This window comes from Harpia harpyja, chromosome 4, assembly GCF_026419915.1.
Source record: "Harpia harpyja isolate bHarHar1 chromosome 4, bHarHar1 primary haplotype, whole genome shotgun sequence".
Classification (NCBI taxonomy): Eukaryota; Metazoa; Chordata; class Aves; order Accipitriformes; family Accipitridae; genus Harpia; species Harpia harpyja.
In genome coordinates, this window is record NC_068943.1 from 19,567,365 (window position 1) to 19,586,789 (window position 19,425).

Below are 19,425 nucleotides of genomic sequence, written 5' to 3' on the forward strand. Positions count from 1 at the left end.
GTTATAATCCAATCGTTTTGTTATTTTGTTTGGTGCAAAGACAGACCTCTAATTTCTTGGGAGGCCATTCTGTTACACTAGTCACTGCAGTCCCTGAGCATTTTGCAAACATTAATTACTTTATCTTCAGAGCATTCCTGCAAGGAAGTGAAGTTTGGAGTATTCCAATTTGAAAGCTGGGAAATAGAGTCACAGACAGATTAAGATGACAAATTGCTTAACTTTCAAGTATAGAGGACCTAATTTTTCAGGATACTTTGCATTTTTGGCAAATGTATTCAAATCGCTATTCCTGTTGAATTCAGTTTTGCTTATCGGCTGAGATACCAAGCTGGATATTTATAATATGAGCAACACATGATTACTGAGTATTTTGGAAGTATGTATTCTAAAGGACTTATCCCAAACTACATAGGAATAGCTTTTTAACCATGATTATCCATTCTTTTCCAGCTATCCTCTGCCTACTTATGCTCATTTCATGATATTTCCATTTCTGCAACAAATGAAATCAAGGACTTATAGGCAACATTCTCAGTAATTATGACCTTTCCTTGATTCATCTGTCCAAGGTGGTGCAGGTTAGAGAAGAAATCCACAGATGATTATTTAATTGAAGACTGGACCATGATATATTCTGATCGTGATGTTGGATCACGTTGCAAAGGCAACCTTAATTCTGACATTTCCTGTCTCTACTTTGCAGTCTTAACATATAATTAAAACAGGGGTTTTTTTAAGGGAAAGGGGAAAAGAAGCAAGAAATGGAGTTGTCATTTCTGATAGTTTCATATATTCAGCTCAATCATCATACAACTGTTCAGAACTTGAGATCTACCACAATATGTAACCCTACAGCACAAATGTAACTGTAGGAGCTTGTTGTCATTGTGGATCAGCTGTTATAGGGTGACAGGTTTCAGAAATAGTTCAAGAAATAGTTAATAGCAGACGAGTAATGCTAAGTGTCAGGACTCTGTGTTCACTTCCAACATTGGAAGGAGGACTCCCTTCTCTATGTAGCATGTATCCCTGTGTCTCTGTCCCAGTTCCTCCTAGTTTCTTCTTCCTCACTCCAATTCCAGCTTTTGTCAATGGCTAACCTCACTCTTCCCTTGCTCTACATTACATTGTGTTTCTTTTTTCCTAACTTCACATTCTTCCAGCGTTCTTGTCTGAACTCAGTTTCATGCCACCCTGATTATTTCTTTAATTACAAGCTCTTTCTCTCTCAGTGACCCCCAGCCCCCTGCCTCTGTCCGACCCTTCTTGTTGCCTCCTCCTCTTGTCCAGTCATTTTGAGAGCTGCACTGACATTCCCCATTACCAGCCTTTCCTGTTTGGTACCACATCTCTGTCTGTATTCTCTGCTTCCCCCCACCTCCCCATCAAGCTCACGTTCCCTACTGCTCTCAGTACACATTCTGTTTCTTCTTCTGCATCTGCCTGGATATCAGCGAGGGAAGCGCTGAGAGCACTCTGTTCTTATTTCAATATTTAGCACAGCAATTGTTTCAGGAGTGAGGAGAGAGAGTTGCAGGGAAAGAAGTGCTTCATTCCTGGAGCACCGGGATAAAGCATGCTCAGTACAGAAGAGCTCCTTGGAGAATTTAGCTGCAAAACTCTACAAAAGCTTTCCAGTGGGTTAAACTGGGATTTTTCCAACACTTTTTTGAATTTTCACTGGGGCAACAAAGCCCATGGCTTTCCAACTTTGCAAAATTTCAATTATGTCCTTACGTTTTATCTGTAAATGATATTTTGTATACTCTAGTATGCACTATAGAAGAATTATTATCTAGAATATACAATATATTCCATAATAAAGAATATAATACTATCTCTCTCATGTTTCAGGTTCTGGGAAAAAATACTTACTAGGGAAATACTTATGCCTTTCTTATTCCTCTCAAAAATATACCTGTATCTCAGTATCAAAGCTTGTCTGGGTCAATAGTCTCTCTATGCACAATCATTAATTTTTTTTCAACTTACTGTATTAAGCATGCTGTGCAGTTCTGTAACTAAGCAAACAAAAGTAGGAAAGCTGCAGCATTCTGTGGGGAAGTGAAATAATTGAAATACCAAGTGTAATTTCAGCATTTAAGAAAATATTTTGCAAGAAAATCGTAATTTAAAATAAAGATTTTTATCTACTATTCATTATAAATAAAAGGATACTTGTCAACTTGAAGTTATATTTAATGTTGATATTTTTAACTATCACTTTTGTGAGTAAGGAATACAACTAATTTAAGTATAAAAGATAATTGCATTTGTCAATAAGGGGGTTATGTTCTGTTCTATTTTTCATCATGTAGCACTCATTCAGATTCACTTTTAGTTCATGTAAAGTCTTTTATAAAATGGGAAAGATAATAAAAAGGAATTTGAATATGAGACTATAAAAAGAAGCAATACAGGATTTTTTAGGGTTGGGCTTGGGTTTTTTAAATACTGGGTAGATAACAATTTGCTGAAATATCCATAAAATGCTAACAAATAATCATAATAAATAACCCAGTTATGGGTCTCGTATTTTTTAACAGATACAAACAGATACTAAGTTATTAGGAACTGGTGTAGGCACTGGTTTTAAATGTTTTCTTTCTTGCTTCTGTTTAAAATAATAATAAAGCAGATTATCCTCTTCTCCATACATATTGTAGGTTCACTAGATGCCTATGCCTAGCTCCCAATCCGGTTTCCCAAGACCCCCTCATCCCACACAAAAAGGTACCATACAAAGATAATGTTTGACTTTTATATACTGTTTTGTTACCAGACCTCTTACTAAGCACTAGAACAATGACATTTACTGCCGCTCTTACTTTCTTATTTCCACTGACTTTTTCTTCCCCATCTGGTTACTTACCATGTATTTGTCTGCCTACATTATTAATTTTTCTTTTCCTCTATAAATCCTACATTCTCAATTTTCTGTCTCCCAATATTTTCCCTGCCAAGTCCTGTACATTCATCTTCATTCCCTTTAAACACCACTCCCTTTATGCATTATCTGAACTCCTCTAAATATATTCTACTTCTGCACTGTCTTCCCCATTGACCGTTCTTTTCATATGGTGTCCCTGTCATGTCTTCATTTTCCCAAATCACTCCCACATTGTTTTGTGCTTTTCTCCCAAAACTATCCTGATAAGAACAAGAAGCTTAACCAAATTTTCTCTCTCTCAGGCTGCTATTTTGTTTCTCCATTTCTCCAATGTCTTCTCCATTTCTTTCCTATCTTCTAGCAATTGCCTCATCCTGTACTTTTTCTCCTTTCCTCCAATTAAATTGCAGCTTCTACATGCCATCATTCCAGCTGCTTCTGAAACCAGCTCCATCATTTTTTGCTAAGTCTTCTCACGCTGTTCAGTTCCCATGAATTCTCAGGCCTATCTTTTTTTTTTTCCCCAATGTCTGTGTTCCAAGAGACCCTTTGCACTTTACCTGTCCTCAAAACTTTCCTGTCCTACTCCACTCTTTGTCGCATTCTTTAGTGCACATTTTGTTCCTTTTGTCCATCAATCAAAATTTCATACCTCAATTCCTTATTCTGCTGCAAATATTCTTTTTATCTTCTAGCACACTATCAGCCTTTCTCCAAATGAGTATGTTACCTTACTCTCCCTGTCCCTTAGCAAAATGAACTTATGCTTTCTAAGCCCCTTCCCACCGCCTGTTTCTTCTCGCCTTTTTCTAGTTCTCTATCTCTTCTGTAGGCTCATATTAACAGTACAGTTAAGTGTAATGCTAAGTGGCTTCAGACTATGCCTTCCTGATGTAAGAAGAAGAGCCACTCAGCTGCCATGAACATAAAAGCTTCCAGGGCCATCTTTTTCCCTCCCAGAAAGGACAAGGCAGAAAATGGAGATGTTGAGCAGATACAGGAATAGAGAAAGAAGGCAACTGCTACTCAGCACACTGACTGCATAGTCCCATATGAAGTTACCTGTAAGGCCTTTGAAGGCTACTGAGGAATAGTGAGAAGGAAATTATGACTTAACTTTGCCCACACCAAGAACCTAGTGTGTGCATTTTGCTGCCTAAGTACTAGGGGAAAGCTGCCCTGCAGCTGCCCTCCACATTAATAAAAATTGCTTAGATACAGCTTCAGTCATTTGCCTGAAAACCTAACCTAAATTGTTTTCTGCGTTGGTTTGAAACCTGTTTAATCTACTTTTCAACAAGCAAAATCAGTGCAATAATCTCAGCAAATGATAGTCCTTGATTGTTTCTTGCTATATTTGTGTTTGAAAGATAGCTATCTGAAGGACTTCCACATTGAAAAGGAACTTTTGGTGGTTCTGTGAAGTGTGTGTGCACAGTTCCATTTCTGTTGTATAAATCTTGGACAAAAGCATGTGGAAATGTGTGATGATATTTCTTATGAGATCAAAAATTTTATTGGAAAAGGCTATTATCAAGGCTGTAAAGTCAAGCATTCCAAAATTAGGAAATGGTAGAATTAAGGTTGTCTTCCGCACCTTTGTTCAACCGTCTTTGTGTATGCATCATGATATAATCTTTAATTATACGATTAGATACTGTATTTTTCACAGTACGCTGTCTCATTCAGTGCAGGGGACAAGGATGTAGTTGAATAAATGGATATCTATCCAATATTTTCTTTTATCTTCGGTGCTCAGTGTATGTTCTCATGCTTTATATAATACCTGGTTTATATATAATACTTTCATCATTAGACATCATGCTTTACAGAAGAGGTGTGAATGATCATCTCAATTTCTTTCATATGTTAAATCTTAATTTTAGCATTTCCTAACAGTTGAGTGTTTTGCTTAACCATTTGAATAACGTCCTAGGTAACCATTTTCTAGGGTTTTCTTTTTAACAGTAAACTACAAAGAAGTTTCGCTGTGACATGACATCTGACAACCTTAAGGACTTGAATCTTTAGATTCACAGTGATAAAGCTAACAAAGTAACTGATAAACTGTAATACCTTATGAGCAGTGCAGTCTAAGGAATGACCATTTTGCCATGGGGGTTTTACAGATACTTGTGGAGATAAAGACAGACAATCTTGGGATACATTTCACGCTTTTGGGCACAGAATCTTCCTTTCATTTTTCTTGCAACCTGTATCACTTTTAACAGTGTCTTCATCAAGCTTTCTCATTCATGTTTCTTCCTTGTCTCTGGCCTTTGTATCAGTCCTAATAACCATTTCCAAATGTTATAATCTCTTTGTTGCCTCTTTTTGTGTCTCACCTTTCAATACAAGTTTCTATTTATATCCAGTCATAATTCCAGCCTCTAATTTTAACTTCTTACAGCTAATATCCTTGTTAATCAGATGTCTCCAGATATTGCTCATAATGCTCTATCCATATGCTGCATATCCAGTTACTTGTCAAGATTTCTCCCTCTAAGAGACTTGAGATGACTTTACCTGACTTTCTTGCCCTATCTGTGTTCTGTCCCCCATCTTTCCTTCTATTCTCAACCACTGAGTCCTGTTCTTGTCTAGTCAGTCCAAATCACTTGGTCCCCCAACTTCAGTCTCAGTTCCTGTCAGCCCACTATTTCTTATTACCAGCTCCCTTTCACAGTGTCTTCCAGTGCCCTGGTTTCTGTGTTTCTGTGTGTTTAGCCAGTCTCAGTCAAGCCTCCTAGTCACATTTTCTGTCTTTATTTCCAATTCCAACTCCATCAGACGACTTGTCCTAATTTCTCTAAATCTTAAGTTTTATATGAGCTTATGATTGTAGACTTAGAGAAGATTACCATTCACTGCTAATCATAGATAGGACACATTTTCTAGTGCAAGACTACTCTCAAATTAACCAATATTTTTTTTAAAAATAGTTTTCAATATCCTCAAGTGACAAGACATCTATTTCTTTTCTGGCAACATCAGTTCTCCTTGCAGCACATTTAACTAAAATGTCTTTTCTTTAGTCTTTCCTTCATTTATTTTGCCCATGATATTGACTGTGATGACCAGGATCAAGTCCATTTCTTTTATCCATTATCCTTCTGTAGACTCCCTTCAATAATTCCATCTTTCTCCCAGGGCTTCTATCTCCTATCTTTGCATTTCTGTCTGTTCCTCTCTATGTCTCCCTTCCTCTTAATCAAAAGCAATTTCATTTGCTCCCATAGCTCCTCAAAGACGATGTCATCCATCTGTGTAATGCCACGTAAACCAATGGTCATACATTCTCTACGGTATTAATTGATTAAACCCAAGAAAAGAAAAGCAACTGATTCTTCATACATTTTACCATTTTTTTCTTGCCTTTTTTCTCATTAAAACATCTTAAAAATGTTAAATATATATATATCTCAACTTGTAAATTCTACATTTTTATTCAATTGACACTTGCTTATCAGTTATTCCATTTTTATTGCTGCTTAGTAAGTACTATGGATTTGTTGTTACTCATTTATTATTGCATGGGACTTCTAGCAGAAAGGTGCTTAGGTTTAGTATGGAGCCAGGATTCTCAAATGGATTTATCAGGTCATTTTCAGAATGAAAATACACTTTCGCTTTCCCATGTGACATTCCTTCTTTTCTGCCACCCCATTTCAACACTGTTTCAGCTTCCCTTGTATCGTTGCTTTTCCATTCTCCTTCCACCTCTCTTTCAACCTCCCCCCCGCCAAATATTACTTCTGAATATCCCCAATCTTTCTTACTACACCACTTCTTTGACCTGTGAGGCAATGTGTGTGTATGATCTGGAGCTCTGTGTTTGCTGGTTGACCAGGTGGCTGACTAGGAGATACATGCATTCTAAGGGATCAGTGACAAGCTAGGAGATACGCATTTTCTGCTGGACATCTTGTTGCTGCCTCTTGGCAGCTGGGCAAATCAAACAGTACATGATGCTTCTCAGCAGCTGATGGGCCAAACAAATGGTTTTTCAAGCTGCAAGAGACCCACGGCCCACCTGTTGTGCAGGCCTGCTATAAAGGTTGAACATTTCAGCAGGGAAAAGAAGTCAGGAGCTGGAAACAAAGCTGTCAGAAGCCTGGAAGGCAAAGGGATTTTTTTTTCTAGATATATTGAATAACTGCCCAAGGAAACATCTGCTACTTAGCTGGGCTGTTTATGGAAACAAACAGCTGACTATTCTAGACCCAGAGAAATATAAAAAGGTTCTGTGAAGCAGCAATGACAAAACGGTGGACTGGGTTTTTTTGGAGATGAACTTTTCTGTGATTTTTAGGCCACTTAGCCTGTTATTCCATTAGGCCAGATTTAAAAAAAAAAGAACCTAATAATTTCCATTTAATTTGTCAATAAAAAGTCTTCTTTCAGTTTAGGAGTCAACAAACAGTAAGAATGTCTGTCTATGTTTGTGAAATACCATGTCTTGTGAGAGTGTGATTTTCAGCAATCTGACAGATAGATTTTGCATTTTTCTTTTTACCTGTCTGATTATCAGGTTTCTTCCTTAAGTTTTCTGTTCTTCAGGTTTCTGAAGTTCAGTAAGACAACTGGTTTCAGTCTCTACAGCTTTGGTTAACTGCAGACATAAGACAGGACCATCTCTGTAATGTGACTGCCCTCCTTAGGGTTATTCTAACACCTCTAGAGTGGTGATCTGAGCTGCCAGAAAAGTGTGAAAACGGCAACAGAATGGAGCAAAACTGTTGTAGTGACCCACTAGGGAGTCATGTCTGCTGTCTTGTTATTGATCCTTCTCTGCATGCCAGAGTTTGTCAAACAAATTGATGCATTGGTGAAAACGTATGCCCATGCACTGTTCAATTTTAGAAGCTGAAGGACAGTGTGTTTTCTGCATTGCTCTTCTGCTTTGTCTTTCTTATGCTCAAAAAAAAAAAATATTTTCAGACCTAGTGGTTGTATTAAAGGGGGAAAACAGAAGTTTAGCATCTAACCCTCAGTGGCATTTAGTGGACCTGTTTTACTAACTCCTTTTGGTTAGTCCACCTGATTCTATTTTATTTTTGTTCAGTTTTCCTAAAATATTTGCTGGTTAAACATTGTTCCTATTTGCAGTAACACATACTTATAATGCTTCATTTTCCTTCTGATTAGTGCCTTAAACTTCAGCTGCTTTTTGACTGCAGTGTGTAACGCCTTGTATTAATGTCAGGGTCATGCACTTATTATTCATCTGTACAGTGCTATGCACTTCAGTGAAATTATATACATAATAATAAATAACAACATTAATCTGTGTTCACCACCTTGAATTTCATTACTGTTGCAGAAGGTATATCTCTGAAAATAGGTTCTCTAGTTTTTACAGTTTTTAGAAAGAGCTGGGCTCTCTCCTTGTATGCTAATTTAAATATTTTATTTTATTTCCCCTAAGAAGAATAAGCCTTACTAGCTTTACCAGCTCACAAGTTTTAAAGACATTTATTTTACTGATGGCTTGGCAGACAATCCAGTATAGTTCAAATTTTAAACCTAGATTGTACATTAGACATTTATGACATCTCTTGCTAGTTCGTCTGTCTTTTACCATTGAAATCTGAATACTTAATGAGGAAACATACAATAAAGATTTATTTTGCTTCATATTTCCTTGACCATGAATAAATACTGAAATTATCTTACAATGCCTGGAAACCAAACAGTAATAAGTATGTTCCCTATCCCCCTGCCCAGGAGTCCAGCACTTTGGCAGGTTTTCAACCCAAGCTAATCAATTAAAGACAACATTGATTAACTTAAACAGAAGGTGGTATTGATTGCAGGCAGTAACCTATAAATAGACGATTGTTTCATAGTGTTTGTAGGTCGTTGTTAGCTACACCTTTAAACTTTAAGGTACATAATCCTGTTACCTATCACCCAAAGAGCAAAGGAAGGGCATAGAGTTAATAAACAGTTACATATATATTGCAAAATATTCTTTCAGAGCCCTCTCATTCAACACTTATACTCTTCCATAAAAACTTTTCCACATTTTCTTTGAAATTGCTATCTATTGCAATATGTACGAAGCTGTTGGAAATTAAATGTTCATGGCTTTTCTACTGAGATAAATGATTAATCAATCAGAGGCTTTCTTCCAACATGGTACTTCAGTGCACTTGTAAAGCAACTATGTGTAAAATTAATGACTAAGCATGAACAGAGTCAAGTGAGAAAATTCAGGACAATAAGAATATTAAATAAAACACATTGTGCACCGAAGAGGTTATTAAGACTTTATATAGAATTGTTTTGACTTGTTTCATTTTTGTTCATCTCTTACTCACTTCCTCCTCCATGTTCGTGTTATTCAAAGAGGGAAGGATAGGATGGATGAATTCTTACCTAACAGACTTCCGACGTCACCCCAGTTGTCTTGCTATCTGGGAAAGACAGGCACTGCAAGCCATCATTCTACCTATTTATGTTTCCCATGAGTACTCTGTTCCCTTCGTCTTCTCCCTCAGAAGGTAACTGAAACCTGAACAGGCTGGTGAAACACACATTTCTAGCATAGTCTCATCAGCTGAAAAACAAATCACTTTTTCCCTTCTAGAGAAAGAACTAAAAGACTTTATTTTTTAAACCAGAATGAAAAATTGATTAGAACAACAACAACATCAACATCATTTCAGTGAAATGGTGTTTCTGTAGCCTATCATGAAAACAGATATAAACAAAGCGGATTTCTACTTCATTCACAGCTGAACTATAATCCTGTGCCTCTTTAGGTTGGTTGGGGAGCTAGATCTGCTGACTGTAAGCTGTTTATCAGTGTTTGCCTCTACACTGTGTAGGAAGCTGTCCCTTTTCCTCTTTCTTTTTTTTTCCCTCAGCCACATTTACTACTTCTTAGACAAGTGCTGGAAAGTGGCATCATGTCAGCTGTAATGTGTGTCATAAAGAAGACTTTTTCTTGGCATTTGGTTTTTAAACTACTATAGAGATTAAAAAATGCCTGATGTTTGTGTATCATCCCCTTATAAAGGAACTTCATCTGTCAATATTAGTGTTGCATTCTTCTATGAAATCATTAAGACTTCACCATCAACAGACCTCAAAATATTTAATGGTTTGAGATTTTCCTAATAGTTGCACTTCTGTTGTTGTGACTTGTTGTGTGAAGCATGAGGAAGACAAGTCTTATGCCAAAATAACAGTAATAATTTTCAGTTCTGCTAAAAGTACTGTACTTTAGAGAACTAGTACAAACTAGTAGCCGGTAAGTTACTTTATCCACTTAGCACACAGAGGTGGAAGTCTATTAGATGAGATCCATGTCTCTGTCCTGAAAGGTACTACAGCTTGGGTAGGTAAAAAGAAACATCAAATCCAGATTAGATTTCAAATCTTGAATTTCAAGTTCAATCAGATTTGAAACATTAAATATGAAAAGTGGCCATCCTCTTCAGCATTCCTTTTTGACTGTCAGCCACTGCCTGCATCGAAGAAGAAAAGAAAATTTCTTAGCAAGCCACGTGAGCTAATCTACCAGGGAAGGTCATCATCAATTTCCCATCTTATCCCTGCATGTCTGAAACTCTGAAGAGAGATTTTCAGAGAGAAGTTAAGATATTCTTATCTTAACATTAATTCTTACACTATTTAAAAAGTGATTTCGTTGTCCACAAGTAGATGACTAGTGCCATTTGAGATGCTCCAGGGCATCTGAGACATGTTCATAAGGTTAATCATGCTTATGGAAGATCCAGGACTTTCTGGAGCAGCAGCTGGAAGCCACACAGGATATGGAAGGCTGATTCAAATCATACCAGGTGTTGAATCAAGCCCTTTTTGTTCATTTAGATCACCTTTGAACATTTTACATTCTTGACTTCAGTTATATTAAATGGAAATTTATAGTTTATTATGTATTTTGAAAAAAAATATATTTATTACTACATTAATTCCAAAGGGAAGGCCTATGCCACTATTCTTCTAGCATTTTTAGTGGAAACACAAAAACATTCATGGGATAATTTCTCTAGATCTCACTCTCCTGTTATCTGTGGACTAGCTTGTATTTTACATAGCATTTGACTGAGATATGAAAATGTGAGATGTGGAAAAAACGTTGTGGTTGCTTTTTGGTTTTTAAAGAAGCTCAAACTCACTGACTTTCAAAAAGAGTTGATTTTTTTACCATATGTGACTCAGACAGCAGCCCTTTGGCCAAGTAGAGAGCTGGCCCTGGATATGCCAACCCAGAACTTTGTTAATATGCCTTAGAGTAGTATTGTACTTTCTCCATTCTTTGAAACATCTTTGCCGTCTATCTCTATGTTCGATATTAAAATCTTTTCATAGCTGCTTCCTTTTTTTAGGTTTAAAAAAAAATAAATTCAATTTCACTGGGAAGCTTGCAAGAGTAATTGTATGAAGAAATAACTAAAGAAGTAAAGATGGTCTTCAGCAGACATTCAACGAAATTCATTTATTAAGAGTGTATAATTCTTTTCAATTGCTAGTGTAAATATGTATATCGAAACAGAAAACCAAATCAGGCATCAAGGTGAAGAAAAGCATGTTTGTGCATAATAGTTCTGAAAAAATGTTTAAGGACAGATTATTCATGAGAAAACACTAATTTCATAAATCTACCAAAATTAGCTAGTCCAAAAATAGTCTCTTAAATTGCGGTCATTTATTTCAGAGGATATTTTATCTATTATAATGTTTGTGCATGAATGTAAGTTTTAGTAAACAGATTTATTTATTTATTTTACTGACTCCAGTTTGCAGCCTTGTGGTCTGTCTCAGATAAATTGTTTTGAGCTATGTCAGAAGTAACTGGAAAGCTAGTAGAAATGTTATCATTGTAATATCTGGACAACTTTGCAATCTTTAATGGATTTAATCTTCACATCAGGAAGTACTCCTGTGATGCAGAACAAAGCAATTATCTTTATATCATAGAGGGGCTAAGGAGCTTGATCATGGATATGTTGGAAATCTGTGGTAGATCAGAGACTGAACTTAAATCTTGCAAGAACTAAAATTTTCATTCTGCCCTTCACGTTTTTGCCCTCCCTTTTATATGTTCCTTCATGCTCTCTCATTGTATAGACATATGGAAAACTAGATCGAATGTACCCACTTGAATATTGGTGGTAGGATTTATGTCCCAGAACTTCATGCTAACAGAATATATGTAACACATCATCTGTGCTTGCTCTGCACTTGCTCAGACTGATGGCTAACCTCTGTGTTATATCAGGGTAATGACAAAGTGCACCTGGTATAAGTCTTTTCAAGTCTTTTATTTGTTAGACACAGCTTTGAAAATACAACAACGTATGTTGCCTAGCATTATTTGATTATTACTTGATTTGATATGATTACCCCTCACATACTAAGCTGACCCTATGTGTTCAGCTTTTGTAAAAAAGACCTGACATAAACTCTAGATTCTGTTACTTTGACATAAAAATAACCAGTTTGGTTAAAATACCTTACATAATGACATTTAAAAGGTTTGAAGCTAAAATAATGGGGAATGGATTATTTAATTTATGTAGGTTCTGGCAGCTTCCTAACCCCAAAGCTTCACTGAATTTCTTTCTTCAGCTTCCTGGTATACAGACAGGCTCAATACCTGCTATACTTTTCTACCTGTAGAAGTGAAGGTAAACCGGTATCAGCTTTCTGTAGTTCAGGAGCTGAAGACTAGAGCATGTACGCATTACTACATGCTTTCCTTTTGATGTTTTGGTCAAAAACACAAAGTAGGTGGAACATTTAATTAAATCTGAGTTATCAAATGCAAATCTGTCCCCAAGTATGCTATGGCAATAGCAGGAAGCAAAGGAATTGCTAGTCATTTACGTGGAAGAGTATTCAATGCATTTCTTCTATGAGGTGAACCCATCTTAAAACAGCAACAGTGCAATAGTATTCATTAAATCTTTCAATATGATCATCCCTACCTATATCCCCGATCATATTCTTGAAATTACTGTCCCCATTCATGACCAAGGTAAACAGAAATTAGTGATGGAATATAGCCAAGTAATGTCATTTCCCTTAAAGCTTTACACAAATACATTTTGGGATGAGATGATGACTACGAAATATTGGTGACCGTGCTGGTAAATGACTTCTTCGATTTATGTGGTAAGTTATATGTGTTCATGAACCCATATTCCTGAACACATTCCTGATTCAGGTACCATTCGTGATCTCAGGTCTTGCTGTCAGACTCACCTACAAATCCAGATTTCAAGCCTGAAGGATTGTAGTGAGTTAGTTTGTGAACATTACATGAGGTCTTCTTAACTGTGGAGAACAATGGGGGAAAAAACTATGAGGTGCTTATTTGGAAGCATCACTCCAATTTGAAGCATTTTGATAAGGAGTAACGCATAAGGTGAAGGGTAAGGCAAAACCTTTCAAGTACGGTGTTTCCAGTTGTTAAAAGGGAAGAGCAGGTGAAGGAATTAAAAAGGAGTGACAATTCAAAGAAGCAGACTAAGAAAATATTTTTGCCGTATGAATTGGTTTATACAACTCAGACCAAAGTAAGCCTTAGTAGGTAAGATATGAAGAGAAACAGCATAGGAATTTACAGCTAGAAAGAGGGATAGGAAAATGAGGGCCAGAGAATTTTTATGAGAAGAAATTTAGACACTATGTTGTAATGAAGAGTCAGAAGTAACAAACAGGATACCTTGATTTTGAACTTCACTGACAGACAAGATGAAAAGAATGGTTCATAGTGACTAAAAGGAGTAGTAGTAGTGGGAAAGAGGAGGAGGAATCTGAAGGGGTGAACGATTAACAGCTCTGTTTTCCCAACCTGAGATTGTCAGAGCAGCTAAACATTCGCACAGAGAATCAGAAGAGCAGACTGGGGTTTTAGGTCAGACAGAAGGGAACAGACCCGGATTACAAAGGGCTGTGTCAATTGTCAACATGGATATGGTGGCTAAATTTCTGTTTGTGGATTAGACTACTCGGATACGAAGCATGGGGAGGGAGACAATGGGAGGGAGATCGTAGCCCTAAGAAACTAAAACAGAAGGTTGAGGAAGAAGCTAAAAACATCAAACTGAGAAAGAAATTAGCCATGTGGACGGAGAATAAGAAGATCCTAACAAAGGAAGAAAAATATTTGAATACCAAAAACCTTTTATCAAAGGCTAGTCTAGAAAAGTCAAGGAGGTGGAGTATGAGGTGCTAATTCTAAGATTTTGCTAGAAAGAAATCATTAAAGACAGCCACATTTAATAAAAGTTTGCAAAAAAAGCTGACTAGCAACAGAATTGATGGTCAGGGAAGAAAGTACTTCCCAGCATTTTGCAAGTATTATGGTCATTCATCCATATGTTTAACTGACATATTCTTACCAAATTAGGAACATGGAAGTATTATATCCATATTGTTAAAGAATGAATGACTATTCAAAGAATAGGAAAGTTTCTTAGGTTTTAACTGCAGTTTAAAGTCCTTCATTACATTGTCTCTTATCAACAATGTCCCTGAAGACAGGATTCTGTTTATACAGAATTATTACAATGTGAGTTCTAGAAATCTTCTTGGATATTTTTGCTAAACCTCTGTGGTCATTGCACTTGAGAATTTTCTTAATGGTAGTAATCATCTATCAAGAAACGTCAAGCTAGGCATGGCCACATTTTCTCTCCTCTTGTATTTAAAGAGAAAATCTCAATTTCTGTCAGATGCTATAGATTTGCCATCTAACTGAAAGAAGAAATAAATAAAATCAAATCATTGCACTTTAATATCTGATTCCAGGTAAAAGGTATGTACACAGCAAAACTTTCGAAGGGAGGTGCCTTCAGCTGGAACTTGGTAAACAGCTGGAAGGCATATCACCTGCAAGGGGAAAAAAAAAAAGTTTAATATTTTGAGGAGGCCACATAATGCTACATTACTTTTAATTCCGCAACAAGCTAAGAAATTTAGAGTGTAAGTGAGCAAATATTCTTAACAACCTTCTAGCAGCCTGGTTTTGTGAAGAGTACCAGCTAGTGATTTTCACTGCTTGTAGAAAAGCTGGTTTGTACTGGTATAAGTGTTAAGAATGAGAGCAACTGAAAATCTACCTCTATGTACTTTGTCAAATGCATGCACGTGTATTCATGTTATGGAAAAAGAAAACTTCTTTTATGTTACCAGATTTAGAGAGGATATCATAAACTTTTTTGATAGAGCAGTCTTTTGCTATAGTAGCTTAAACTACAGAATAAACATATTATACCTTATGTATTGCATATCATAAAACATGATTTAAATGAACGATATCAAAATCAAAGTTTCAATTTAGGAACTTGAGTGTATTGTTGTTAAAAGCCTAGTCAGTTATATTTATAGCTTCGTATTTTCACAGGAAGAAAATAGTCTAGAAACCTAGGGATCCCTCATGCTTTATGCAAGTGCAGTAGGTTTTAGATAACAGGATCAGGTCCACAATTTGCTTTTCTTAAAACCTACAATAAAAAATAAAAATAAATGCCATCACCATACAAACTACAAAGGTGAAAAAATGCTGTATCTTGCATTTTTCTACCTCCTGTGGTTAGGGACAGAATGCAGACATGCCACAATAATGTTTTTTATTTCTACTGTTCAAACCATATTAATGAGAACATCATTTTGGAGAACTAATTATTTCTATTTGTCTTGTGTCACACTTTCTAATTCCCCTATATTAGCACAGCCAAAGCAAATTAATTGCTTTTCCAGCAGTTGAACCTTGTCCAAGAATGAGCTCACATTCCCTTCCAGTTTTGCAGTTTCTAGGAGTGCATTGTGTCAAAAATTTCTCTTGATACTAAACATAGCCCAGAGAATATCTTTACAGATTTCTGTTGCTGCTCACTTGATGAAATTTATAAGTTTAAGTGACCCACTAGGAAAGATAAAGTTCTTAGCTGCAAGATTATACATCAAAACAGTTAAAGTGAAATTAAAATTAAATGAATGAATCTCACTGAAGCAAAAAAAGCAGTAATTAATGGTTCCCTTAATTGTCTTCATAAAATATTTGCATGGGTCTAATTTGCATAATTTGCATGTATTAATTAATCTTTCAAAGGAATTTTGTGCTGAGAGAAGCCAAAAAATCTCTTTGTTTTATTTAACATCTAATGAAATATTTATCTTCGTTAATGAACTTCTCATCTTCATTAAAATAAAAATTGCACAAGTTTGTATGTTTTAAATGTTTTTATAATTGAAGTATACAAAAAAATCTCTTCAGACCTACAGTATCTGAAAAACAAACACATTATTGCACATTCTGTGTCATTTTGACTACAGCAACATTTAATATTTGAGAAACCCTATTCACTCTACCAAAAGTTTTCAAGAGGTTTTAAATTACTTCAATTTCATGTTAATTGATGATATTTTTTATTATTATTTTACAAGTAGGGATGACAAGGTAAACATTTTGGTATTTTTTAGTATTGTCAACCTGTGATGCATAACAGCTTTTATAGAACAGATACTATGTATAGAAAAAGAGGCTAACACTGTAGGTTAAAATTTAAAATACTGCAGGAGTTTGTACATGATATGGGGTTAGTTTATACTCTACTAGACTAACAGCTGAGGAAAAAACAGTTTGTGAGTTGCTGCCTGACATTTAATGATTGAACCTGGAGTAAGACTGATGACAGTAACAGTTATAAAGGACGGTAGTGGCAGAGGACCTAGTTAAATGACAGGTTGCAGTGATCAGCAACTTTGAGACAGTATCCAAAATAGCTAGACATCCAGAATGAGAATATGCAGTGCAAAAGAATCAATATTAAAGTTTTGTGCAAAATTTGAATATGGAAGTGTGAGGAGATGAAAAGAAATCAAGTACTTTGCAGAAAGCTATTTCTGTAAAAAGAATAGGTGTAAGAGGACAATGATTAGTTCTTCGGGGACAAAGGTGAAGGCTATTACTTAAAAAGGGCACCACCTAGAATCCCAAGGTGATGTATCAGCTACTTAATATTGTTGGAAATAGTGTCTGTAGAGAAAGAATAGCAAAGTATGGTTAAAATAAAATAGCTTCTATACTATATAATCTTAACACTGTGCAGAGTAAGATTTGTGAAATGGAGTTTCATTTTTTTCAAGGATAAGTACAATATTATTGGAATAATAAAAGTATACTTGAAATAGGGAAATGATTGGGGATTTAGAATACAAAGAAACTATATTTGCACAATGAAACAGCACAATGGGATTTGTACTCACTTTCAATATGCCTGCATATGCTTAAATCCTTGCACAAGGAGTTTATAAACACATTAATGTGTTTGAATTCATTTTAGACATGCAATACCTTAGAAAGCCAGGCCTGCAGAGGTAGAAAAGTAGGAGCTGTTTAAGAGTGCTTTAAGATACAGCACTCATTGTATAAAAGAATTTAAGAAACCGGATGTTTAAGCTATTGAGGTTATATACAGACTCATATATTCTTTACTACATTATCCTATAATTTTTTCAACTGATAAGATATAGTGGAACTTTGCTGATACCATAATAGCAGTATAGATATTGCTGTGTATTATGAAGGTGTGGAATAGCTGCTGAGGCAATGTAATTATCTATAAAATACCCAAACAATATCAGTGGGAGGGATATGTTTCACTTCACACATTTGTGGGGTAGATGTCTTTATCTGAGCTATTTGGCTAGGCTCCTATTAAAGTCAATGAAGAGTAATAGACACATCTCTCCCTTTGAAGAAAATGAATCATAACTTCCAAGTTTCTTCATTGATTATAAAGGGAGTCTACAAAACGGGCTCAAACACAGCTATCTACCGTGCAGGTGTCTGAAGTTAATGTGATGAATCTCATCTGTTGTGTATTTTCCTTTTTGCTTGCCTCAGAATTCCAACATCACTTGTGACAGTAAACACACTACAAGCAGCTGCATTTCAGTCACTTCTTGTAACTACTGATGTTGGAAATGAGTAACTGTGCATCACTTCTGGAAAAATATCCATGCCTTACAATTCCTTTTCTGCTTGGTATAATTCTGTAATGTTTCCATACTGTACAGTTTTGAAAGTTGCATAAAGCATGACCCTCAAATGTAGAAAGGATAACTTGAATTCTGCATTAATCCTGAAGCCTTGCAGCATTTATTTCAATTGGATGCTACCATGGGAGGCACAAGGCATGAAACAACAGTCTAAAGAAGCATTCTAAAAACTCTGAAATAAGAACAAAAGTGGACATAAATAGAGAGGCAGAAACAGAGGTAGATAAAGTATCACAGAACTCTAGAAGGGAAAATGATATCATATTACTAATACAGTTGCAGTATTTTACTCTAACTGTACTATATCGTTACTGATTTGTAATGGACAGCTAGTAAATGTTTCTCCATTTAAACGTAGTTTTGCTTGCAAACAAGACATGGGCTGGAATTAACCTGATGAAGCGCAGAAGTCTACCATGTAGACATCTACATCTGTGCTTGTCATCCTCGACCCTCTGTGGAGGGAGTAGAGAGAAACATCTACCGTACAGTTCATCACTTCATAAAGTAGGTGTCTATATTTCTCCTTTGTCTATGGAAGGAGCATAACTAGAGTACCCTGGGGTAAACCTCTACAAACAAATTTAGTGAACTCAGTCACATTCCAAAAAACCTGAATTCAGTTTCTGGAGGTGAGAAAGTAATTTCTTTGGGGGGTTAGGAGGGGCTGTTGTTTGTTTGTTTTGGTTTTGGTGTTGTTTATGGAAATTTTTTTTCCATACAATAAATCCATTTTATATCAGGGGTTGTGATTATACTCCAAGACAGTCTAATTGCAAAGGATAAATGTAGCATGTGACACACTCACAAGAAGTATATGCTAAGAAGTCACTGTCTTTGCTCATTTCACATTTTGCAGCAAGCAAAGAATCAAATGGGGAGTATCCATTTCACCATTAAAATGGTAGCATTTGTTTGGGTTGCTTATATGCTTTAGGTCTGATGTTTTGCTATTGAATGATACGGTAAAGGAATAGTTCATTTAGCATGCTTCAGTGCATTTTTAACCAATGCCTTAAGCCAGAACCAAATCTCTATGCAGTCTTCTGATTTCTTGATGGCACCACCAATGCTTCGGTATCTCACAAGGGTGTTGTGAAACTTAATTAATGTTTGTAAAGCATTCTGGATCTTGGATGAAAGGCACAATAGAAGTTCACTTATGTTATTCACTTCTGCTTTTATATTTTCTGTGGTGACTGATCAGAATCCCAGGCATTAAAAAGTGGCAAAGAGAGGCGATGCAAGATGTAGCAATTTACAACTATTATCAACAAATTATAGTTATTTTCAAATCTGGTACAGGGAAATAGATGGAAAAATATTTTATGGGATTTAGTAAGGAAATACTTGATAGCCATAATTGTGTGTAAAGGCAGCCTGCCTGGATTTTCATATGAGAAAAATTTAATGGACTGACTTACCTCAATTATTCTGTGTCAGATCAAAAGTGGTATATTACCGAGTGGCAGCATTTTGGTGTAATC

The 19,425-nt window shown here is 36.0% G+C and overlaps 1 protein-coding gene across 6 annotated transcripts in view; it reads left to right on the plus strand.

Moving 5' to 3' along the window:
• The window catches only part of DACH1 (dachshund family transcription factor 1), a 367,060-nt gene that overhangs the window by 331,826 nt on the left and 15,809 nt on the right, over positions 1–19,425 (plus strand). For 2 of the 6 annotated variants that reach the window (XM_052786003.1, XM_052786006.1), the window contains one exon: positions 2,670–2,736. The exons of the other annotated variants lie outside the window; for them this stretch is intronic. In XM_052786003.1, coding sequence (XP_052641963.1) covers positions 2,670–2,692 — 23 coding nt within the window. In that variant the 3' untranslated portion in view covers positions 2,693–2,736. The remainder of the gene's footprint in view (positions 1–2,669; positions 2,737–19,425) is intronic. 6 annotated transcript variants of the gene reach the window in all.